This window comes from Saccopteryx bilineata, chromosome 1 (genome assembly GCF_036850765.1).
Source record: "Saccopteryx bilineata isolate mSacBil1 chromosome 1, mSacBil1_pri_phased_curated, whole genome shotgun sequence".
NCBI lineage: Eukaryota > Metazoa > Chordata > Mammalia > Chiroptera > Emballonuridae > Saccopteryx > Saccopteryx bilineata.
Window position 1 is genome coordinate 162,565,182 of NC_089490.1, and position 24,667 is coordinate 162,589,848.

Sequence of the window (24,667 nt, forward strand, 5' to 3'; positions counted from 1 at the left end):
ACTTGAAAGCCTAGGTAAGCATGGCAGGTAAGGGGCTCAGGAATGGAGTGGTGCCTGAGGAACAGATGGCCACCTGCTGCCCTGCGAAGCCGCCCAGAGCTGTGCCGAGAAGGGCCACGCCTGCTGGAAGACAAGCAAGTGCCCGCAGAACCTCGCCCTCCAGCTTGTAGCCGCATTAACTGCCAGACGCTCTACTTTTGGCAAGTTCTCTTCGCTGCATTCAGGGTTGTAAATTCAGCTTAGTTTCTTTTTTTTTTTTTTTTTTAAATTTATTTTATTTTATTTTCTTACAGAGGCAGAGATAGATAGGGACAGACAGAAAGGAATGGAGAGAGATGAGAAGCATCAATCATTAGTTTTTCATTGCGCGTTGCGACTTCTTAGTTCATTGATTGCTTTCTCATATGTGCCCTGACCACGGGCCTTCAGCAGACCGAGTAACTGCTTGCTGGAGCCAGCAACCTTGGGTCCAAGCTGGTGAGCTTTTTGCTCAAACCAGATGAGCCCACGCTCAAGCTGGCGACCTGTGGTCTCGAACCTGGGTCCTCCACATCCCAGTCCAACGCTCTATCCACTGTGCCACCACCTGGTCAGGCAGCTTAGTTTCTTTTAATTACCAGTTTATACACTGACATCTCAAGAAAGGGAAAAGCTGTGATTGGCCTGAAGGCCGCGTGGTACTCGGCCTGGATCTCCAGGCGCGGTGGTGCACCTTCCTCCATTGCCAGCACAGCCGCAGCTGACAGACTCGCGCCCAGTGACTCTCAGATCTCAGCTTGGACTAGGGAGGACACACTCCTCATTAGGGTGTTTGCAAAAGCCCTTCAAGCTGAGAATTACTGTTGTGGGGCATTTTCTAATGCTTTTTGGAAGCTGTAAGTGCTTGGTGTGGATGATAGTGTTTTCTTTTGCCACAGTCCTGGATTTACGTTGTTTATACACACACACATGCTTATTTTCCTCCTGTGACAGCTGCCCCATCTGATACGCTGCTTAGCTTTCAGACCACGGAGGCTTCAGTTAATTGGTTCGTTTGAAGCTCAGCCCTGGACAGACAGACTAGTGACCCGCCATGTTCTTGTTGTACAGCTGTGAGCCAGAGACAGTAATTTTCAGGGTAGGTTAAAGCATCAAAACTTGGTTTGTGATTCCAGGGTAGGTTGTTGAAATCTAAGATTAGTTGTGCTGAAATTCACAGTGGCCAGAGCCTTGATCTGAGGTGGGCACGCTGGAAGCTCCTCTCCTGGCTCAGTCATGATCTGTGGGACTTGGTTGAGCTTCTGAGTGGCTTAGCTGATTTTAAGTCCCTCCGAGCTATAAAACTGATTCTACTATGACAGACTTGTGCAAAGGTCTGAGAGCTCATGCCCACGCCCAGTTCTTTGGCAGGTGTTTCCCTTTTAAGTGTTTCTCTACTAAAACTGCCAACAGGTTAAAACCCGGTTAAACTTGGATTTCAGATCAACTTTTCTTTAGGTAATTATATCCCAAATATTGCATGGGACATTGATATCAAAATTACTTACCTGAAATTCAAATGAAATTGGGCATCCTGTATTTTTATTTGCTAAATCTGCACCAACCTCACCATCTTTACCACCGTTAATGTAATTAATCAAATGTATAGCATTCCTGGTATATGTCTACCTTATCCATATTGGTAGGGCTCCTCAGAGTAGCTGAGGTGATGAGGGTAATGATCAGTGGCGGTGATTTGAGGTTTATTAAAGTATTAATATTGATCCCAGTTACAGAATTATTTGTTTTCTAACAAAAGACTCCTTGAACCAAGTGTGAAGAGGACCTGCAGTTCACTGTTACGTCATCTAGCACATCTGCTGGTTTCTGGGGTGAGGCTGGAGTTTCAGGGGACGTGGCAGAGGTGGGAGCAAGTATGCAAATGGGATTCTTCAACTCAGTTTGGGGTAGGTAGAATGTCAGAACTTGACTGAGGCTATGACTATATTCTAATTGAAATGTTAAGAATAAAAGGGTTATAAATTTATAGCTTTGATAACCTTTGTTAAAGATTTCATAAGTGCTATGCTTGAGTTTCACATACTTTTCCTACAATATTCATTGGGTGTTTAAGAACTTATTTTAGGTACCTTCTGGTTCTTGACTTCTGAATCACATCAGAAGTTGAACTTTGCGTGGTTTTAGGAAGAGCTAGTCCAACTCTCAGTTGGGAAATGAAAATAGAGTATTGATAGGCCAGTGGCATGGGTGCCAATTCTGCTAGATTCCTTGTTCCGTCCAAAAACTGGTATGGTATACTTTGCTGTTTAGATTCATAACTAGGCCTCACCAAAGGAATAGTTCTAACCAGCAGTGTAAATTGAAGAGTCCTAAGGAACTCCCAAAATACAGTACACAGGCTTTGCCTCCACCCCACCCCAGCACTGGAGCTCCCAGAGATGCTGGCCCTCCAACAGGACACTGGCGTTGTGACATCACCAATTCTCCATGCCTGTATGAATCCTTAGGCCACTGTGGGCTGGCTTGTTGTTGGGTTAAAAAAATATATGTCAAATACAATTATGTTCTTAGTGTAAGCAGGGGCAGAGTTCATCAAGGCTTGGGGCAAATTCAAAGGGTTGATGAGAATGATGGAACTGAAAAGTCATGTTTGAAAGGACACTGGAGCAGTGAGAAGCTAGTTAGGTATTTTGTGTGCCCCCTCCCCAATTGAGGCAAGGTGGTGTGGTTCGAGTTTAAGGGAGCACCCAGATCCATGAGAACATGGTTCTTTTTAGGGGATAAGGAGAGAGAGCAGCCACAAGCCTACGGACAGTGTGTGACATAATCTGAGAGCCCACCAGAACACAGACTTCACATTAAAGGAGAAACCTTTTATTGGCACAGTCATTCTTTTCCATGTAAATTTAACAGGGTGAAGCAGTGATTTTTAAACAAAAAGCTGGTTTCTCCCAAACTATTTTCACTGTTGTACTAGAGATCAGTAGGCCACTCAAGACCACCCAGTTTATTTTAAGGGAAGCTAGTATAGCTCTATTAGATGCTTTCATTCTTATGATCAGCTGAGGTGCACCAAAAGTAAAACTATTTTAAAAAAATGTCCAGGACAAGCAGGGCAGGTGAGCAACACTGCAAAGCTGGGTGCAGGGGCTCTGGGCGAGTGGCTTTTTTCAAAGGGCGGCCCCACTGTTTCTCTTCTCAGCCTGTTTGCAAATCCAGAAAGCCACTTGCTTGGAGGTACTGCCGTGGGTGGGAAGCTATCCTGTTAGGAAACCACCTTTCATTCCTTTGGGAAATCTACAACCCTTTAGGTCTGTCACGCTCTCTGGTGATGCACACGGTGGGGGAGGATGGAGGATGTGGAGGTCGTTACAGCAAGAGCCAGAGCAGCACTAGTCTAAGGAAAGAGGACCTGCTTTGCTTGCAGCAGTGGCTTATGTGGTCTAAGTGCATTATGACAACAGTCCACTGAATGGGCTGGGAGGTAAGCCAGGCCTTGGATGTGTCTCCTTAGAAGACAGCTGTCATGGCAGACATGAGGTTTGGCCCAATCCAGTCCTTCAGGCCCTGTCTAAAACCTCTTGTATCCTATTTGAACTCAAAAAATAAAAGATATGCCTATCCCTCATCTCACCCACTGGCTCTATTTAGGGAAAAACTGCTCTAGGGCTCGCTGGAAGGGCCCACAGCTGGTTAGATCCTTTGCCGGTACTGCTCAGTGCAGGGGAGTCCAGCCACGATTTCCGATTCAATTCCACAGTGATCCTGTCCTCTGAGGATTTTAAAGAAGCCTGGAAAGCAGAAGTAAGATGCCTTTAAAGTGTGCCTTGGGTGGTGGCCCTTGCCAGCATATTCAGACTCATCCCTGAAAGACCCAAGAGTGAAAGTCACTAGGCCAGCCCCAAAGGACACCAAACCAGCACCAGGCCAATACCGGCGTGCTCCGTCAGCTTCTACTGTTGGCCTAGCAGCCCAGCTCCACATTGTGAGGCCTCTGCACGCTACTGCCACTCGAACCCATGTCACCTGTCACTGCACCTGGTGCAAGGGAACTGGCAGACACAAGCGATTTGAAGCTGGGCCCTGTTCCCTACCACCCTCTCAGGATCAGAATCTGTTTATGGCAGAAAGAAACCCCAGCCCACTAGCACCTGGACACCTGGCAGGTCATAGCTAAGTGCCAGGCCTAGGGTTGGGTTTGGACCTGTACAGTGGTTAGAGCAGAGGAAGACAAGATGACAACTATGTTCTGGCTCATAATACCCTATTTTTAACAGGAAGGAAGCAGCCACTCACCACTGTCACCCCAGTCGGTGTTCCAGGAGTTGCCAACAAGCCAGTAGGGGGTGTCATTCTCCACTCCCCAGCCCAGGATGCGGACTGCGTGGCCTCCCACCATTTCTCCACTGACATGTTGGTACACTCCTGAGAAGAAAAAACCAGTTCAAGCCAAGACGAAGCCATTGCCCCATCTCTCACAGCACCCCTCCAATTCAGCTGGCTGCCCGAGTCAAGACGGGCCCAGAGGGCCCAAGAGGCCTACCACTGTTTTCAAACAGGGTTCTCTATTCAGGAATTATTTAAATATCTAACTATATCTACCTATCTGTATTTAAATTCAGTGATCTTAGAGGAAGGACAGGAGAGAGAAACACTGATCTATTCCTATATGTGCCCTGACCAGGTATCAAACCCACAACCTTTGTGTATCAGGACAACGCTCCAACCAAACTATCCAGCCAGGGCACATTTAAATATGTTTTTGAAAGCTCAACATACACAAATAGGTTGAATAAATATGAAAATGGGAGTCCAACAAAACATGCCTGTTGGTTGCCTTTAAAACTAAAGTTATAAATTCTCATTTAGAAATAAGTTTAATGTTAAAATACCAATTACGTTTTACATACTGGGACTCCCATTTAATGGTTTACTGGTGAAAAGTATTCTGTGTCTGAAAGAGTTAATTAAATTGCTGCTCTGGCATCATCCTGGAGAGCTGATACAGGAGAGGGGCCCAGCTGGTGGCAGCCAATGGTGATCAGTAAAGACACTGGCCAAAGTGCTCAGAGGGCTGGCCAACAGCCTATGTTCCGTGAGTCACTTCGTCTTAAGAACTACAAGATTTATAATATCTTTCCTTCCCAGAGTCATCCTCCTTTGTCCAATCCTTGTCTTATAAGAGTTGACAGCTTCGGAGTTTTCAATCTAGCAGACTGTACACGAGACAGAGCGGTCAGCATGGCCTGTTCATCTGGAATGGGGGGTTTCTAAGATGGCTCTCAGGCCAAGGACCAGCCAGGTCCCCACTGCATTGCACACAGTTGGTTCTCTGCTTCCTCATCCACTGGGTGGTAAGCATGATGCTAGGGCTTTGCCAAGACAAAATATGAATTTTTTGCCTTCATGCGTCAGTCCAGACACAGAAAACCTCTAGTTGCAATGTGATGAATGTGCTGATAAAGCAACTGAGGCAAACAGGCGGGAGTCGGAGGCTCCAGGGAGGTGAGAAAGGCTTCCCTGAGGAGATATCTGAGCTGGCTATTGTGGGATGGGTGGAACAAGCAGGAACTGGCCATAAACACTGGAGAGGAGATCTGAAGAGCACGTGCAGAAGAGTGGGCAGGTATAAGACAGCAGAGCAGGGACATCTGCCCAGAGCAGTGACTGTGAGGGTCCGGGGCCAGGGTGAGGGGAAGCCTGACACCGCCCTGCTCCTGGACACCCTGTCTCCCTCCTCTGAGCAAGCCCTGTAGGCCCACCTGAACCCAGACCTCCCCCATTGCCATCAGGGGTCAATACACACCAGATTTGTACAGCAGGAAGTCCGAATACACGGAGAACGCTGCCTCCACTGGGCCATTTTTATAGATCTCCGCCATGATCTCCTTCTCGCTGCTGGGGAGGCTGTAGGATTGGCATCCTGGCAAACAAACCAGCAAGGGGGGTGAGGCTCTGAGGCTCCATCAGCCACTGGTCACTGACTTATGGGGAGGCCACCAGGTAAAGACTGAGCATCTAGGAGACTTGCACAGCCTGGGAGGGGAGTTGGGATGGGGAGGAGTGTGTGACAGTGCTGATCAGGGACCCCCTGAGGGAGGAGTAATTGAGCGGGACCTGGAAGCTGAAAAGCAGGAGAGCGTGGCCCTGGAGGGCAGAGTGGGACCCAGGAGGACAAAGGCAGGTCCCCTGGAAGACGAGGGGTTTGGTCCCCTCCAACTCCAAGCATCTGTTAAAATAACATTCCTGAGATGGAATTCGGGGAGTAGACAGAAAACAACAGGTCAGCCAGCGAGGCAGTAACACCCTTTCCTTCTCCATAGTGTTCCTAAGTTTCAGCTGTCCTGGCCTCTCTCCCTTTGGCTTGGGGAGGCTGTCAGCAGGTCTCCCACCTGGTGTGCTTACCGAAGTGTTTGTCTTCCTTGTAGGATGGGGTGTAGCCCGCCTCGCAGACCTTGCTGCACTTGGGGGTGCTGCCCCCCTCCCCTGAGCATGCAGGCCGGGAGCCATTCACGTGGTGTTCACAGGGAGGGATGGAGTAGGGTCTGCAACCTGGGGAAAACCAAGCAGAAAGGACAGTGTCAGCCAAGAGCCCTTACATAGGCCCCCGAGGCCAGAAGGAACTGGGGTAATGACTAGCGGGAACAGGAGTTACCCTCAAGTCTGCAGCCTCGGTCTGTTTGCCCATTGTTGCTAAGTCTGCCATTGAGAGGACTGGCTTGTTTGTCTCTCTACCCTATTTATCAGCTCAGCACTCTTGCCCTGAACCCAAATCCTTCACTTTTATAGTGGAAAATGAGACCATTACTATTCATTGCTTATAAAACCCATCTGGCCTGACGGGGACTCAGGGCAGACACTCACCTACATGGGAGTCATAGAGGCCACCGGAAACCAGGCCTTTTTTTGTCCAGAAGTTCCAAGCACCAGAGGGAAAGCCCCCATTACAGCTAAGAAAAGAGCCACTCATTAAAAGTCATCATGAGAGAGATGCCAGCTGCCCCCAGACCACTGCCTGCTAGACCCACCACTGCCTTTAGCAACTGGCCCAACAGCTCTCCCAGATCCCAACAGACCCCCAATTCATTCTCCCCTGGGATGTCCCTTCTTCCCGGGAATCAACCAGGCTCTCTGCTTAGCCCCAAGACCCGTAAGAAGACAGAAGGATGCTCACACTCATGTCTACACCAGCCCAGGCTGTGTCCTTTCTAGAACAGGGATTCTCAATCAGGCAGCACAGAGACTCTTCTGGGACTTACAAAAACACCAGCGCCAGAAATTCTAACTTAACTGGCGTGGGGTAAGTGGGGCCTGGACACACCTTGTTCCTAAGAGGGCAGCACGAAGCAGAGACCAGTCTGGGGAACCATTATCCTTAACTACAGAAAAGGAAACAGGCCCTGAGGCTGTTACATTTCCTTGTGGAGGAAAAGGGAACAAGGATGACAAAAACCAGACTTGAGGTCAGAAATTTAACCTCGGTACCTGAGCGCGTCTGTTTGGCCCAGACCCCACCACCACAGCCAGCCCCGTGCGGCCAGCCTGGTTTTAGGAACCTCCCAGAAGCAGCAGCCATGCTAGGGCTGCTTCCAGCCTCCCCAGTCTCCACACTATCTTGACCACCCTTTATCCTGAAGGAGTATTACTCCCATCCACGGAGCCTCACCCACCCCCCACCTGAGGCGGCCCTAGCCCAGGGTCTCCCTGGCGCAATTCCCAGTGGCCTGGGCTCCCTCGGTGGAAGGTGCTGCCTCAGACTCACCCTTCCCCACACTGGAAGCCACAGCAGGTGAGCAGGTCTTCGGCAGACACCTCCACGTTGACTTTCCCATTGGTGAGGATGCAGATCCGGTCAGAAATGGCTTCCACAGCCCCAAATGCCTGCAGAAACAAGCCCCACTCAGGTGAGCCCACTCCTGGACTGTGCCCTCCCCAGCCCTTCTTGGTAGCTAGTCTTTCTCAGTGTCAGGCGAGGGCTTGCAGCTTAGCTTGCAAGTTACTTTAATCCTCCCCAAACCTCTGGCTGGGCCCTTAGTTCCTTTTTGAAATGTATGGTTTTGATTTTTAACAAAAACAGCTCACACAAAGGACAAATACTCTATGATTTCACTTCTATGAGGTACCCAGACTAGTCAAAGTCATAGACACAGAAAGTAGAAGGGTGGGTGCTGGCTCTGAGAGGAGGGCGAATGGCAGGTGTTAATGTTTAATGGGGACAGTTTCAGCTTTGCAAGATGACAAGAGCTCTGTGGATGGCTGGTGGTGATGACTACACAATGTGAAGGTACTTGATGACACTGAACTGTACAGTTAAGAATGATTAAGATGGTGCCTGGCCGCTGGTGGTCCTGTGGAGAGAGCGTTGATCTGGAATACTGAGGTTGCAGGTTCGAAACCCTGGGCTTGCCTGGTCAAGGCACATATGACAAGCGATCAATGAACAACTAAAGTGAACCAACTATGAGTTGAAACTTCTCGTCTCCACCCTGCCCTCTGTAAAATCAATAACTAAAATCTTAAAAAAAAAAAATGATTAAGATAATGAAATTTATATTGTGTATTTACCACAGTTAAAAAGCAAACAGGCCTTGGCCAGTTGGCTCAGTTGTAGAGCATTGGCCCAACGTGTGGAAGTTCCTGGCCAGGGCACACAAGAGAAGCGCCCATCTGCTTCTCCATCCCTTCCCCTCTCCTTCCTCTTTGTCTCTCTCTTCCCCTCCCACAGCCAAGGTGCCACTGGAGCAAAGTTGGCCCAGGCGGTGAGGATGCAACCGAACAATGCCCCAGATGGGCAGAGCATCGCCCCCTGGTGGGCATGCCATGTGGATCCCAGTTGGGTGCATGTGGGAGCCTGTCCCTCTATCTGCCTGCTTCTCAATTCAGAAAAATACAAAAAAAACCCCCAAAAAACCAAAACCCAAAATTAAGACAGCTCATTGATAAAGAATGGCTGAGTCTTCAAAATGCAGAGTAGAGGTCAAAACTAATGCAATTTGGCTTGACGTGTGGTGGCGTAGTGGATAAAGCGTCAACCTGGAACACTGAGGTCGCCAGTTCAAAACCCTGCACTTGCCTGGTCAAGGCACATATGGGAGTTGATGCTTCTTGCTCCTCCCCCCTTTCCCTCTCTTTCTCTCTCTCACTCTCTCTCCTCTCTAAAATGAATAAAAATTAAAAAACAACAACAACAACAACAACTAAAAAAACTAATGCTATTTGCTGATGGCCCAGGACAGTATGTCAAACAGAGAAATAAAAACACTGCACAACCCACACATGGGCTGTGCCCTGTGCAGGGAGCTGTGCTTTACACATTGCTGCTTTTTTTTTTACAGAGACAGAGTCAGAGAGGGGGATAGACAGGGACAGACAGACAGGAACAAAGAGATGAGAAGCATCAATTATTAGTTTTTCATTGTGTGTTGCGACACCTTAGTTGTTCACTGACTGCTTTCTCATATGTGCCTTGACCGCGGGCCTTCAGAAGACCGAGTAACCCCTTGCTCGAGCCAGTGACCTTGGGCTCAAGCCAGTGAGCTTTGGCTCCAACCAGATGAGCCTGCGCTCAAGTTGGAGACCTCAGGGTCTTGAACCTGGGTCTTCCACATCCCAGTCCAACACTCTATCTACTGTGCCACCGCCTGGTCAGGCTACACATTGCTTCTTGCACCTAGCCCTTGCTCATAGCCATAGGGGTCTTGATTAGGTTTATCCTGGTAGAGACTGATTTAGCCTAGTCACAGTTGGTCCACCCCCAACTGTTGGTCACTCCCAGTCCCTGCCTTGCTCTAGCACTCCCAGCCAGCAGGGCCTCACCCAGCAGGAGCCACAGGAGCCCTGGTCTCTGATCTCCTTGATAGTTGGGCAGTTCGGCCACTGTTCCCGGGCATCGAAGCTTTCAGGCAGAACCATGTCCTCAGCAATCGAAACTCTGGGAAAATGAAGGTCTCCATTTTAAGCCTGCATCTACCGCCAGCGCTGCCCACCCGACCGCATCCCTACAAAGGCCAGCTGACTGCGGGCCGTCACTCACGAAGGGTGACGCAAGGCAGAAATTTGGAATTTTAGAAAACAAAACGCGATTCTACTGCTTAACACCACCTATCATCCCATATGCTTCTTTCTAGACTTATTTTATGGATATTTTTCAAGAGTTTTCAGCACAGGATCCAGATAACTGTTTCTTGCCTCCCCTGCCTTACCCCCAGTCATAAATGTCTATCCGGGCTCCTGATATCATTTTCAGTATCTTTACCACTGTGAGAGGTCCTATAACTTCACTGTCCCATCCTCACTATAAGATTTTTCTAGTGCTTCCTACAAGAGTAATGATGTTTACATGAAAATGACCAGAATTTTCTAGAAAAATAAAACATGAATGGCAGGTGACATGACTTTTCTTAGATTTTCCTAATTCAAGATTGGGCCCTTTCAGATTGTGGAGACCCAGTCTTGGGGCCTCTCCCACTGGGGCCTGCGCCGCCTGGAGAAGCGCACAGTAGGACTCAATGGCATTTGGGCTGAACCCTGCCCCTCAAGTAGTCTCTGGGAGAAGCGAGACCTATGGACGCCAGGGAAGCCTTCTCTCTTCCCTCCTTCCCACTGTCCCAAACAAATGCCTGCTTCTCACGCCCCAGGGAGTAGGGGCTCACCTCTCGGGCAGCTTGGGCCCACCCAATTTGGTGCCACACAGCTTCTTCACGTAGCTCAGTTCCACGTTGTAGAAGTTGTGTCCGGCCTGAAAGAGAGCCCAGTCACTCACCAACATGGACAGGGACAGGGATAGGGTGGATGACAGTGTGCATGCTGCCCACATTCAAGGCCTGACAAGGGCTGGTCTACCACTATAGGCCAAATTTCTCCAAAATACATGTTGAAGCCTAACTGGCAATGTGCAGATATCTGGAGGTGAGCTTCTAGGAGGTACTTAGGTCATAAGGGTGGAGTCTTCACAAGGGGATTAGTGTCCTTATAAAGGAGACCCCAGAGAGCTCCCCTGCCCCTCCCACCATGTGAAGACACAAAGAGAAGCCAGCCATCTGCAACCTGGAAGAGGGCCCTCCTAGAACCTGACCCTGCTGCTACCTCGAGCCTGTATTTCCAGCCTCCAGAACTACGAGCAATACATTTCTGTTTATAAGCTACCCAATATATGGCATTTTGTGATAGCAGCCTGAATAGACTAGGATGAGCACCGGCAGGGCAGGCCAGGACCAGCCCAGGTGGACCTCAGGGGCAGTGTACCACTAACAGACCAGGGGCGTCTTCTCTTTTTATTGATAAGAGAGACCCTCTGTAGCCCTAAATGTGACCTGTTCCTTATTTCTTGGTTCCTGAAGACCCAGACCCCAGGGCTGGACAAAATCAAGCTGCTGTTAGTATTAATGAGTCCTTAATACCTACCAGGGTAGAGTTCAAAGACTACCCAGCAATGAAACTTGCAAAGCTGTTTATCCCCCAAGCACCTCCATGCATGTTCAAAGACTACCCAGCAATGAAACTTGCAAAGCTGCAAAGCTTGTTTATCCCCTATGCATGTTCACACATGAGTAACACACACACACACACACACACACACACACACACACGGAAGGGGCGGGGAGGAGGGCGGCATGGTCCTGAGTGGCCATGGCTCTCGAGTCAGAGCGCCCAGACCAATGACCCTTGGAAGGGACACGTGCAGGAAGCAGCCCTGACAGCCCACCTTCCAGGTAGTGTTCTGTTTATTAACATAGTTGACCAGCTCTTCTGACAGGGGCTGGAAACTGAGCGTGCTCCGTGCACTGGTGAGCACAACCAGGCAGCTGAGGGTGGCCACGAGCTGCCACATTTTGGAAACTGGATCCTAGATTCACCTAGAAAGGAAAGGACATGAGACATCAGAAGCTGCTCCCCCTTCACTTAGTGCTCACCATGCAACAAGGGTGCCATCTCAGGCAGCCTGGTTCTGGGGCCAGGAACAACTCAAGTCGTCAAAAAGACCCGTGTTTTTGCCCCAGCTGCCGCCTGTCCCCTTCTGCTCCTCAGTTTCTTCTTTTGTCAAGACTGGGTGTGGCAGCAGAGAACCGTCTAGAACCTATGGTGCCTATGGGATCCTGGGTCTTGTCTTAAAAGTCCCTACCTGTGCCTACAGCACAAAGGCCATGCATGCTCTGGTCTGAATGTCTGCATCACCCCAAAGTCCACGTTGAAATCCTAACCCCCAATGTGACAGTGTTAGGATGTGAGGCCTTTGAGGGGTGATTAGCTCACAAGGTTGGAACCCTCCTAAATGGAATTAGTGCTCTTCTAAGAGAGACCCCAGAGAGATCTCTTGTTCCTTCCGCCATGTAAGGACACAGCAATTCTTCTGTGACCCAGACGTGTGGCCTCGCAACCAGGCTGGTGCTGTGATCTTGGACTTCCAGCCTCCAGACTGGGAGAAACAAATGTCTATTTAATATCACTCAGTCTGTGGTGTCCTGTTGGAGCAGACTAAATGGGCTAAGACAGACCGCGTGTGCTTCTCCTACAGGTGGCTGGGAGCCAGGACAGAGAAAGCCAAGGGGCCGTGCTGCCTGCAGTGAGCAGCGAAGGGCCGGTGACACGCACCGCTTGGGTCTGTCCCACAGGGTGAGGGCTCAGCTCGGAGTCTGAAACGCTGCTGTTCACTGGATGGTTTGTAGCCCAGACCATCTTATGAGCTGTGAGGACCAGCTAGGGCTGACCTGCTGCTGTCTGTCAAAACACCAGGGCCCAGAAAACAAGCAGTATCAGCAAGTCTGTCCTACATGAATGAAGACATCTATATCTTTGGGCTACATTGAGTCTAGCGCCCTTTGCACTCCTGCCATCGCCAACCTGCCCCTCAGGTTGTAGGGCAAAGTTGGGGCATTTCCCCAGTGAGTGCTCTGAAAGAGTAAACAGTCTGACCGTGTGATTATGTCACAAGTGGATTTAAAAATATGCAAAACGAAATAAATGTCATGAGCCACATTTGGGCTACAAAACAAGCAAACAGCAGCCAAGTGAAGGCCAGCGTGTGCCAGTCTCAGGAGAGGCAGGGAAGCAGAGCTGGTGTGGCCAGTGGCACCAGTCCCCTGGGACTCTCTCTGGTTTTTCCGGTCAGCCAGGGCTCTGCTTCCACAGGCAGGGCTTCTGGGAAAGGAAACCACCACATCACGCCCACAGCCCTTAGATCCAGGACCAGCTTGTGAGTCAGGAGACTGGTGAATTCCAGCGCAGCCTCTGAATCAGGCTCTAGGGCGGCAGCTTATGAAAACAAGAAATCCAACCTGGTCCCATACTACCGTCAGGCCCTGTGAGATACCCGTACAGTGCACCTATGAGTGTGGTGTTTGTGTGTATGTTGGGGGATTTCCTGTCCCTGAAGTGACCAACCTCCTCACAGGTTACAGGTCATCTTAAGGGTTACATAAAAACGACATGACTTAGGTGACAGCACTTACCACATTGCCTCCCACACAGTGAATTATATTTGAAGGAATATTTAAATTTCATTGTTGCTTAAGCAACAATTCACCTGGAAGAATAAATGTGCAAGGATAGCAAAAAAAAAAAGAAAAAAAGAAACAAAAGAAAAACAGTTGTGGAAAAAAGCAAGCAAGGATGGAGAACTGGTCCTCGTGGTAGCAAATGTATTATAATCCCCTGGGGGACGCTGGCCCAGGACCTGTCTGGCTGACAAAGCAGACCATTCGGAAGCATAGCTGTATGGCAGTGGTCCCCAACCTTTTTTGGGCAACGGACCGGTTTAATGTCAGAAAATATTTTCACGGACTAGCCTTTAGGGTGGGATGGATAAATGTATCACGTGACCGAGACAAGCGTCAAGAGTGAGTGTTAGATGGATGTAACAGAGGGAATCTGGTCATTTTTAAAAAATAAAACATCGTTCAGACAAATATAAATAAAACGGAAATAATGTAAGTTATTTATTCTTTCTCTGCGGCCCGGGGGTTGGAGACCACTGCTGTATGGGAATTCAGTGTGTGGTAGAGACGAGGGAGAAGACTGCGTATCTCAGTAGACAGTGCAGGTACAACTGGCTAAACAGTTTGAAAAATAAAGTAAGGCTGAATCTTTATACTTGATTCCTTACACATACAAAAATGCTACATGGAACAAAGATCTTGAACAAAAACACCGAAACTGTGTGAAGAAAATAAATGCATTTTTAAAAATGTAATATTGGAGTGAGGAGCAACTAAGACTGATGTAAAACAGAACCTTAAAGGGAAACTGTTTGACTACATGAAAATAAAACCTCAGTGGTAGAGAGTTGGCCTAGCATGAAGATGTCCTGGGTTCAATTCCTAGTCAGGGAACACAGGAGAAAAGCCCATCTGCTTCTCCATCCCCCCTACTCTTCTCTCTTTTCCTATCCCACAGCCATGCCTCGACTGGTTCAAGCGTGTTGCCCTAGGCAATGAGGATGGCTCTGTGGAGCCTCTGCCTCAGGTGCTAAAAATAGCTCAGTTGTGAACATGGCCCCAGATGGGCAGAGCAGCGGCCCCAGACGGGGTTGCTGGGTGGGATCCTGGTCAGGGCACATGTGGGAGTCTATGTCCTCTCCTCTCACTTGGAAAAGAAGATAAAAAATAGAAGAAAATAAAGCCTTTCTTCTAGAAAAACAGAAAGTTGACAAGTGAACAAAAATTAGTGCTTCATATGCCTAAGGCTTCATTTCCTTAATATGCAAAGGGCTGTTAAAATCAGAACAGAGCCTGACCTGTGGTGGCGCAGTGGATAAAGCGTCAACCTGGAAATGCTGAGGTCGCCAGTTCGAAACCCTGGGCTTGCCTGGTCAAGGCACATATGGGAGTTGATGCTTCCAGCTCCTCCCCCCGTCTCTCTCTCCTCTCTCTCTCTCTCTCTCTCTCTCTCTCCTTCTCTCTCTCCTCTCTAAAATGAATAAATAAAATTTAAAAAAAAAATCAGAACAGAAACAGTGTAATTGAAAATGGCAAAGGATATAAACAGTGAATTTACAGGAAAAGAACTACACATGGCCAACAGACATTAAAAGATGCCCAACCACAGATAATACAGATAAAATCAAAAAGATATTTATCTTCAACCAGACTGGCAAAGGCGGGTCAGTCTGATAGTTCTCAGTGGGATTTATATGTGGGGAGCAGAACTATCGCACTGGCTGGTGTGGTGGGGACCAACACGCAGAGGCCGACCTACCATCTCTAACAAATTTTAATCTGCGCGCCCCCTTACTCAGCAATCTGACATTTAGAAAGGTATCTTACCTGCCTCAAAATGCAAAGACAGACTGACCTGTGGTGGCACAGTGGATAAAGCGTCGACCTGGAACACTGAGGTCGCCGGTTCGAAACCTTGGGCTTGCCTGGTCAAGGCACATATGGGAGTTGAGGCTTCCTGCTCCTCCCCCTTCTCTCTCTCTCTGTCTTTCTCTCTCACTCCTCTCTCTAAAAAATCAATAAATAAAATATTTAAAAAAAAAATGTGCATTTTAAGCCTGACCTGTGGTGGCGCAGTGGATAAAGCGTCGACCTGGAATGCTGAGGTCGCTGGTTCAAAACTCTGGGCTTGCCTGGTCAAGGCACATATGGGAGTTGATGCTTCCTGCTCCTCCCCCTGTTCTCTCTCTATCTATCCCTCTCTCTCTCTCTCTCCCCTCTCTCTCTAATAAAAATGAATAAATAAAATCTAAAAAAAAAAAAAAAAGAAAAAAAATGCAAAGACAGAGGCACATGGATGTTCCCTACATATTCTCTGTACTAGCAAAAGACCAAAACCAAACAAGTGTTGAACAGAGTAACTGTTAAGCTATCATAAATGGTGAAATAATAGAATACATTAAGTTATAGTAAATGGTGAAAGAAAAGAACACAAAGCAGCTCTTTAAGAGAGGAACTAACTAGTTGAGTGAGTCATAGTAAGCTCATGAACCCATTAAGCAATGCACAAGTATATTCCTGCCACTACGTGTAAAACGTCAAGAAAAACACACAAAGTAGCACGTAGCTGCAACAGAGGAACTTACTTTCCACTATATACCCTTTTTAAACACATAAATATATTATATTTGATGCTTTGTTCTTTTTAGGAACAATAGTTAGGTTTACCAAAGATCTCTTACCACCAAATTGATGAAAGAACACCAAGGGTTAATGAGCCCCGGAATGCACTTAGTTAGGCTTCCTCCCTAGTGACTTTCTGCTCAAAACACTTAACCTTCCCATTTTCAGTGACTCATGGGGAGGCTGCCACTCACATGACCACGCGTCAGGGACCCACACAACTTCCAAACTGTCAGGTAAGCGGCTCACTGTGTCCTCCCTCACATGTCAAAAGGGTCAAAGAGCAACCCAGGGAGCAAAGCAGTGGGTCCTTTCTTTTTATCGACACCCTCTTACACTTGCCATCTTAACACGGTTCCACGATAGGAGAACCTAGTGCAGGAAGCAGTCCTAGCGGAATGCTCCCTAAATGTCAACTGGAGTGTCCCCGGGTGCTTTCTGGGTGTTCAGCCATCTGCTGAGATGTTAAGTCATGTAAGCAAGTGGAAATGGGAACACCTTCGTGGCAACTCAGATTTTAAAACAAGATTTCTCCGGTTTCTGTGGTGGGAGAGAACACAAGTGCCTCCCACCTCCCAGATGGTTCTCAGTTCCTGCCACTGACAACTGCCATGTGCCCCCCTTCCCGCCCACCTGATTCCTGCCAGGCCCCCCATGCTGCCGCACCTGCAGTGTCTTTCACGCACTCACCCCACTTCTCCTTTGGTCCCACAGGTCCTCTTCCATATTTCCTGCCAACTTGATTGTCTCTCCTCAGAGCCTCAGTGTAGAACCAAGGACCCCTCCCAGGAAGCACAGACCTCAGCACCCCCGACTCCCAGCCCATCTGGACTGAGCACTCAGGAAACCTCCCTTTCAGCCCCAGGATCCCAGGCACAGCGCCACGGCATTACAGGAGAGCATCTGGGTTGGGGTTCAAGTGTCAATAGCCCATGCAGCCAGCAGTGAGGAGGAGCACGGGGCTTGGAGTCAGGCGTCAGGACACCTGGATTCAGATCTCGGCTTTTCAACTCACTAACTGTGCAGCCTTGAGCACCACCCTTCACTGAGCCTCCATTTCACCACCTGTAACATGGAGCTCAGAGCCGTCAGTTCTCCGGGTGGAAGTCCAGAGTGCAATGCGGGTGGGCAGAGAAAGGCGCCTGGCACAGTGGCTCATTTGGGCACGTTCAGTTTCCGGGTCTGACTCGCCACCCTCTGCCTCCCCTCTCTTTCTTCCTCCTCCACCTCTAGCCTGTGCCACAGAACTTCAGGCCCCTCCAAACCAATCCATAACACCTCCACATCACATGGAAGAGTCCGAGTGACAACGGAGATTTTAACCTCAATTAACCTCCAAACAGGCTTCCATCCTGAGGACCCTGAGACTGTTGAGAACCCAAAGAAAATTAAGTCAAATTTCTCCTCCCTGAAGAGACAAAAATGCCCTAAGAGCGGTGATGACTTCATTTTAGTGAGCACCAGACTGCTTTTCTTCTCTCCACATCCACACAAACCTTGAACACAGGACACACTACACGCAAATGGTTAAAACCGTGGCCTCAGCACAAAACAGAACAGCTTTTGCTTCCCCTCTTTTTGGCAAACACTTCCCTTTATTTCTCAACTCTGTGCTTTTCCCTTCTCAGTTACAAGAGAGAATGAACAGAAAGTTCTTACTTCATGAGGGAGAGGAGCCCAAACAGGATAAGAACACTGCAAGTCACCACCCTGCCTTCCAGGGTGTGGGCTGGAAGTATGGTGGGCAGATGTTACTTCTCGTCTTTGGTCAGCTGGACTTCCTGGGCAGACGTGGTGTCCCACTGTACCCTGTTTCCCCTTTTCCAAGCTAATATCTAGCTTAAAAGGGGGGAGACTCTCATTTCCTCTCCAAACCCCTAGAGCACCTACCAGTTCATATGAAAGCACGCCCACTAAAGTTCTGTGGAAGGTCACGTGAAACAGGGGCCTATGGTCAGGCCATCCTATCTACCTCCCCTCACAGCAGAGCTGTCCCCAGACTACCATGAAGCCATTTTGGGGACAGAATGAACACAGAAGGAGAGGAACTGATGCCAAAGTCACAGAAGGCTTCAAGTGCTGACATCCCGAAAGATTCAGAATCAGTTTTGCCCGTGATTTGTCTTGATTCTTTTTAAAAAGGTGGTGATAGAGCCCTCAGGTCGACTGGATTCTAAATCTGTATTGAACTGGATGAGACAGGACATAGATATGTGAACTTTCCAAGTAAGCCAGCTGCAACCTCCTGGCTAATGGAGAAAAAGACAAGTGAATGCCCAGCAAAGTCTCCCACATATGCTACTCTGCTCTTCCTTGTCCACTGCTGCTGTTCACATATCGCTGACCTCTTTCACAGTCAACGCTAAAGAGTCAAAAATCAAGTGCCTGCATGTTACCAATATCCACCAATATATATATATAGCTATCTTGATTAGGGAGGAAATGGAAAGGGAGGGGGTAAAGAGTTAATGAGACCTTGCAAGAGAACTCTTGTTTCTTTCTCTTCCATAAAGACTAATCTTGCCTCTTGCTGTCATTAGTGGCAGATATTCCTACACTTTTGACCACTATAGTATACCCACAAATCAAAAGGAAGCAGATCTTCGTTCCCCCTTGATATCAGTTTGCCTAGTTACTCCTCCATGTTGGGGCGGCTCTGTAGTGACGGACCCAAGTGCCTCGATTGCAAATAGGCTCCAGTCAACCTGACAGAAACCCAAGGCCTTCGCTTTCTGACTCTGAATCACAGCCTTTGATCTGGTCTTTTCCGTTTTATGTCTCTGCTCCTAAGGCAGATCTGGTTAACTGCTTCTTGGCTTATACACTTTAAATAAATAAATGTTTAAAAAGGCCCTGGATGGGTAGTTTAGTTGGTTAGTGGGTCATCCTGATGCGCCAAGATTGCAGGTTCGATCCCCGGTCAGGGCACATACAAGAATGAACCAATGAATGCATAAATAAGTGGAACAACAAATCAATGTTTTTCTCTCTCCCCTCCTTCTCTTCCTAAAAACAAACAAAATTAAAAAATTAAAAAACAAAACCAAAAAAGCCCCCAAAAGGGTTCCTAGTTGTCACCTGTCTCAAAGCTGTGAGAATGAACAGCACCAGGTTAGCTATGCATTCCCTAAGCCTGGCCCCTGCAGTTGAAATGTATCCCCCACACCCCCAACAAGCAACTGCTGTGTGACCCAAGGGAACCAGGACAGACAGTTGGAAGGCCCCCCTTGCCTCAGTCTCTTAAGAGGTATTTCCCCTGCTGCTCACCTGCCAATCATCTGTCCAAAATAAGTGACTCATTTCCACCAGGTTGCCTGGAAACTATGTAGCTACAGTGCTCACAAATGGAACATTGCTTAAAATCAGCCTTAACAGCTCACTTCCTGCAAACAAGAGAATTACTACCTTAGGATTAAAAGAAAAGTTCCTAGGAAGCCACAGACCAGTCAAAAAATTTTGCATTCTTAAGAAACAAGTCAGAGTTTGGACAAAGTTCTAGAAAGTTCTGAAAGCTTTTGCTCACCAGATGATACTGACTTATTGAGATACTGAAGGGAACACTGCATCCCCATGTCTCAGTTTCTAAAATGGGCATACTGCCTGGATTCTGAAGGACCTTGCAACTACTTTATAAAAGCTGTCAGAAATCCTTGGAGATTTAAATGAGATTAGTGTCCTATGCTTCTCCAGTTTGAAGGAACACAGTAGCTCCCTAATTCAATCACAGACTATATTATATTACATTTCTCTGCCGGATGGGTCCTTGGGGTGACCGAGATGTTGGAAACCACAAAAGCAAGCAACAGAAAGGCTTCATTTCTCTGACTTGGTCCTGGTTTCCTCTCCTGGAGTCCCAGGAAAAGAAACTCACACAGGCTGTTGGGAGACAGGAGATGCTCTTTTTTGGAAAAAAAACCTTTCAGGCTGCCTGTCTCAGCCTGAAAGGCAGCCCTTAAAATGAACCGCCACTAGGTAACAGTCACTCACTAAAGGAGTGAATATGCCCATGGGCCAAGTTAGCTCTTGCTGTCTCGGGTAATTCTTTTTATTCCCAAGAGTATCTCACTGTGGATGAAAAATTACAATCCTCCAACTTTTAATAACAAGCGCTCAAATGATGGTTTGTTCTGCTATCTTGACAACCAGAATGAATTACTTAACCCAAACACCTGTAGGGTTAAGTGAATCGAGAATGGGTGGCAGATGTCTCCTAAATGACATTGGACAATGCCTCAACCACGGAGTGACTGAAGTCCTTGGCTGGCACCACCCTCCCAGGTCTTGTGCAAGCCTGGAAGCCATGTGACTTGTGTGTGCCTGTGAGCACATTCTGCCCAAGTCCAGGTCAGCAGGTCAGAGGGTCATAGAGAAAACCTCTGTCTTTGCTGGGTCTCTTGGCAGACTAGGTGTTTTCAGAGTACTCTATACTGAGTCAGTTTGCTATCTTGACAGTTTCTGTTCCATCTCCCTCTCCCCATTCTTGCCAGTAACTGTAGGTAATCTTAAGGACCAGGCTAAATGAGTTATTGGTCTGGTCGAGACAGATAACACAGTCAAGAATGCAAGCATGCCTTGTTCCCAGGATCCAGTGTTCACAAAACAGTAACCCTGGAAAAGTCTCATTTAGGCTTTTGTTTTACAGGTAAAGGAAACTGGTGCTTGACAAAAATCAAAGTTTAACAAATATCTAGTGTTGGAAAATATGAGGAACAGGAACCCTCAACACTGCTGAGAACAGAGTTTGGTCAACATTCATTGTACCTCTAAGCACTCTGTCAGTATCTAGCAAAATGGAAGATCCACGTAACTAATGACCCAGCAATTAATTTAACTTCTGCTTTTGCCCTAAAGAAACTCTTGTAAAGTGTGAGAGATTCAGTGCTGTAACAGTGAAAAAGCAAAAACAATCTAATTGTTCCTCTACAGACAAATATACTGTGCATTCAAGATGAATGGACTAAACTGTATGTATCAACATAAATAAGTCTCATATACAGCAGTGGGGAAGGATTCATGCAGTATCAGTTATATCAATTTTAATAACATTGTTCATGGATTGATACAAAAATATTAAAAGAAAACAAAAAAGTATAACAGGACTATATGGAGAAGCCAGAAAGGAGCTACCATGTCCCCCAGGAAGACCAGAAGCAGGGAGGGACTGAAGATTCATCTCCCTCTCTTAGGCAGGTCCTGGAGTGTGCGCAGAGAGCTTAAACCAAGAGAGACAATGATCGGGGACCAGGTCCGACTGCTGACTGGCTCCCAGTCTTCAGTGAGTACAAACCACAGCTGTATGTGTCTGACTTTATCCATCAACTCACAGTCAAACCCCATCTCTCTACACGTTGAGGCTGAACCCTATGAAAATGCCCAATTTCCATCCTTGATGTTCACAATTTCCCACTGCATACAGTTCAACCTCACATATTTCTAATACCTTCCTTATGCCAAACTCTCAAAAATAAGTGGCGGACAGTGGGGGGGTCTTCACCCCCAGAAATTTTAGTCTTTCTCTCCCAGCAGGGGCAGTTACATTTAAGGAAATCCCCCAACAGGTTTGTCAAGGCATCCCTGACATAGGCTCCCCTTTCACTCCTCAATCCAGCTGTCAATTGTAACACAAAAGAAATCTCTCACCCCTAAAATGTGGGCAACCTCTTATGCCATCTCCTTAGTTCAGCAGCTGGGGAAAGAACCAGGCCTCCTTGCTAGCTGCTGAGTCAGCAGCGCACAGACAGGCTTTTCCTGGAACTCTGGGTCTTCACCAGTTACAGGAGAGGACTGTCCAGACTCAATACCAAGGGAGTTACTGGAGCCAGGCTGTGTCAGGCCTGTGTTGCCACCCACTGTGCCTGCAAAGCCCCCAGATGAGGGATCTGCACCTTTCCACTGGTTAATACCCCCTCTTTGGAACAAATACCCAAAAAAGGTTTGGGCAGAACTTCTCTCCAGGGATACTTTTAAATCTCTCTTTGGGGAAGCCACACAGGATTGGGACAACCCAGTCCCTTTCTCTGTGCTCAAGGGCCCAGTGCCAACAGGAAACAATTTTCCATTAAGGAAAAGACTTTATGGAAGAAAAGGAAAGTAGCTTTGACCAAGCCAGACACCCTTTTAAGCCTTTCACCTTCTTTTCGCTCTGCACTGATTGATTCATCTAGATGGAGAATCTCAGCTGCATTCACCTCAGAGTGGAGGCACTTGGCAATCAGGTTTTCCAAGGAAACAAATGGCGCTAGGCTTCCCTTTGAACCCACCACCTACCATACCACTGGGTGAGGATTTCTACTGAGTCAGGCAGAGGTATGTGAGGCCTGCGCTATGGTCCTTCTACCTCTTCTGCCTGTTGGCTTCCTTAGTGCCCAGGGAAGGGGTTGTTGATCTAGGCCCACTAAGAAGACAAATTCAACTCATATCTACCTGGACCGCGGGCCAGCTGAACCCCCAAACTCAGTCAACCCACACTGCTCTCCCAGGATTAACTGAGGGAGGAGGTGATGCCCCAGGGACTCTGCCCTGCTTTCTCCTTTCCCACACCACCCTGGGCCAGAGGCATTGTCTCCCTTCCATAGGAAGTAGGAGTGGCCTCCTCCTCCTCCCCACTATATGCCTAGGATGAGGGGACTGAGGCCGTATACACTCTTCTAGTCTCCTCTCAGTTTAGTTTTTCTTCTCATTTGTGGACTTAACTTTTCACGTGGATTCTAGCCTAATCCACCCAGTCCCGGGTTCCTGTGTCCGGTTTCTGTCTTCCTGGGTCTCTGGAATTGTGTATGATTGTGTGCAGAAAGTTGCCCAGGCAAACCCTCTGGAATAAGAAAACACTCCAGAGAGATGCAGACAGATACCATTAATTCAGCAGTTTGCGCGGAATCTGGGACCCAGAAACCGACAAGGGGCCAGGGAGCCAGGTTCTAGTCGAAATTCACCGGGATCCGGGCCAAACTATTCCTCCTCGCAGGCTCCTAGCTGGGACCGCCCCCCGTAAACTGCCCGGCTCCACCCGGGCAGCCTCCCAGGCCAGCCCTGGGGACGGATGGATCGTGCAGTCGGGATGACCCGCCCAGGTCGAGAACACAGCCCTGGAGGAGGGGCCAGCAGGCTCGAGGCTCCCGGCGGCTAGGGGCTGGGAGTCCGGCTGCCCGCGAACGGGTTTTTTTGCTTTTCTCACTGGGCAGACTTTTTAGGAGTGCGCGGCTGCCACCCACGCTGACCCGGCTGTGACAGCCTGAAGCTCTCCAATCCCACGCGTCCCCGGAGATGCCGCCTGGGCCTGGCGGGGGACGCACAGGGCCCCCAATCTCCTCATCCCCGGTGAAGGTCACTTCCGCCGCGGTGGCACCGCTCCCGCGCCCCAGCCCGCCGCCCGCCAGAACTCACCGAGCTCCACCGCCGAAAGCCTGGGCCTGCTGCCGACGAGTGCGCACTGTGCCAGTGCCGGTGCCGGTGCCAATGTAGGTGCAGGTGCAGGAGCCGGTGCCGGAGCAGCCGCCGTAGCCTGCCGAGCGGCCCTGAGCCTATTTACCGCCCCTGGCCCCGCCCCGCGCCGGCTGACTCATCATGTGACCGCGACGAACCAGTGGCCACACCCCCGGCTCCGAACTAGCCCGCATCCCAGCCCCCTCCCCCGGCTCTTTCTGCTGTTTGCACCCACCTTACCCCCATCCCAGCCCCAGAGTGAGCCTGGGACCCTCAGCCACCCCTTGCTCTATTTTCTTGTTGCACCCCATCCCCTTCCCCCCTCCGCTCCCCGTTGAGCCGGGCACCCCCATCCCACCCCTGCAGCTTCTGCTGGCTTCACCCATCCCATCCCCGTCCCTCCTGCGCGCCCTACCTCTGCTCCTGGAGACCCCCTGTGGGTGGGCGCGCTGGTGGAGAAGAGGGACTCTGCGCACCGCCCCCACTCCGCCTCTAGCCCTGCGGATTAGGGCTCGCGGGGAGCGGAAGGGAACTGAAGATGTCCCTAAGGGCCTCCACCCAACCTAGAAAATTTACCCTGGGGCCTTGCAGCCTGAACGGAGCTCATTCAAGACTCACAGATCCCTGCTTGGGGGAGAAGATAACTGTCCCGCATTTCATTCATTTAGGAACAAGTGCCAGAGTTGGAGCTATCAAGACAGCAGAACGACCAGAAGAGCTTTAAAAGGCTCTGTTAGCATTAATATTCTGAGAACGTGCCAATAAGATACTCCAGCTATGTAATCATGAAAACGGTAGCTGAAACCACTGAGTACTAATTGCAGGAGCTGCGGTCAGGATTTCTACAGAGAACGACCTTGGGAGCAGAAATCTCTCAGCATCCAGCTCCAAGCCTGCGATTCTACAGCTACCGCATCACTCTTTTCCCCTGGAAGGTGGACAGAGTTTAGAATAGGCCTTGTAGAACTGTGTGTTTGAATAAGTGACTTACACCTCTCTTCTTCAGATTTCTCATCTGGCTAATGAAGATGGTTGTAATTACCTCATACAATTGTGAGGATTGAATGGACAGGGCTCCATTCCGTTTCTTCTCCATTTGTATCCCAAACCGCAGCATTGACACAGCCCCTCAAATAAATCTTGGATGCCCCTCTGTTGGGCAGATAAAACATTGTGCTCGCTTTGTTAAAGATGGCGCTGCCCACGTGGAA

At 48.8% G+C, this 24,667-nt stretch overlaps 1 protein-coding gene across 1 annotated transcript; it reads right to left on the reverse strand.

Moving 5' to 3' along the window:
- Positions 1-2,831: 2,831 nt before the first annotated feature.
- Positions 2,832-23,575, reverse strand: CTSB (cathepsin B). The gene is made up of 10 exons (XM_066279008.1): positions 23,418-23,575; positions 11,684-11,834; positions 10,632-10,717; positions 9,796-9,910; positions 7,742-7,860; positions 6,844-6,929; positions 6,385-6,531; positions 5,786-5,902; positions 4,276-4,404; positions 2,832-3,770 (listed from the first exon to the last, which is right to left on the reverse strand). The coding sequence occupies exons 2-10, from the start codon at positions 11,807-11,809 to the stop codon at positions 3,673-3,675; spliced, it is 1,023 nt and encodes a 340-aa protein (XP_066135105.1). The 5' UTR covers positions 11,810-11,834; positions 23,418-23,575; the 3' UTR covers positions 2,832-3,672.
- Between the last annotated feature and the right edge of the window lie 1,092 nt (positions 23,576-24,667).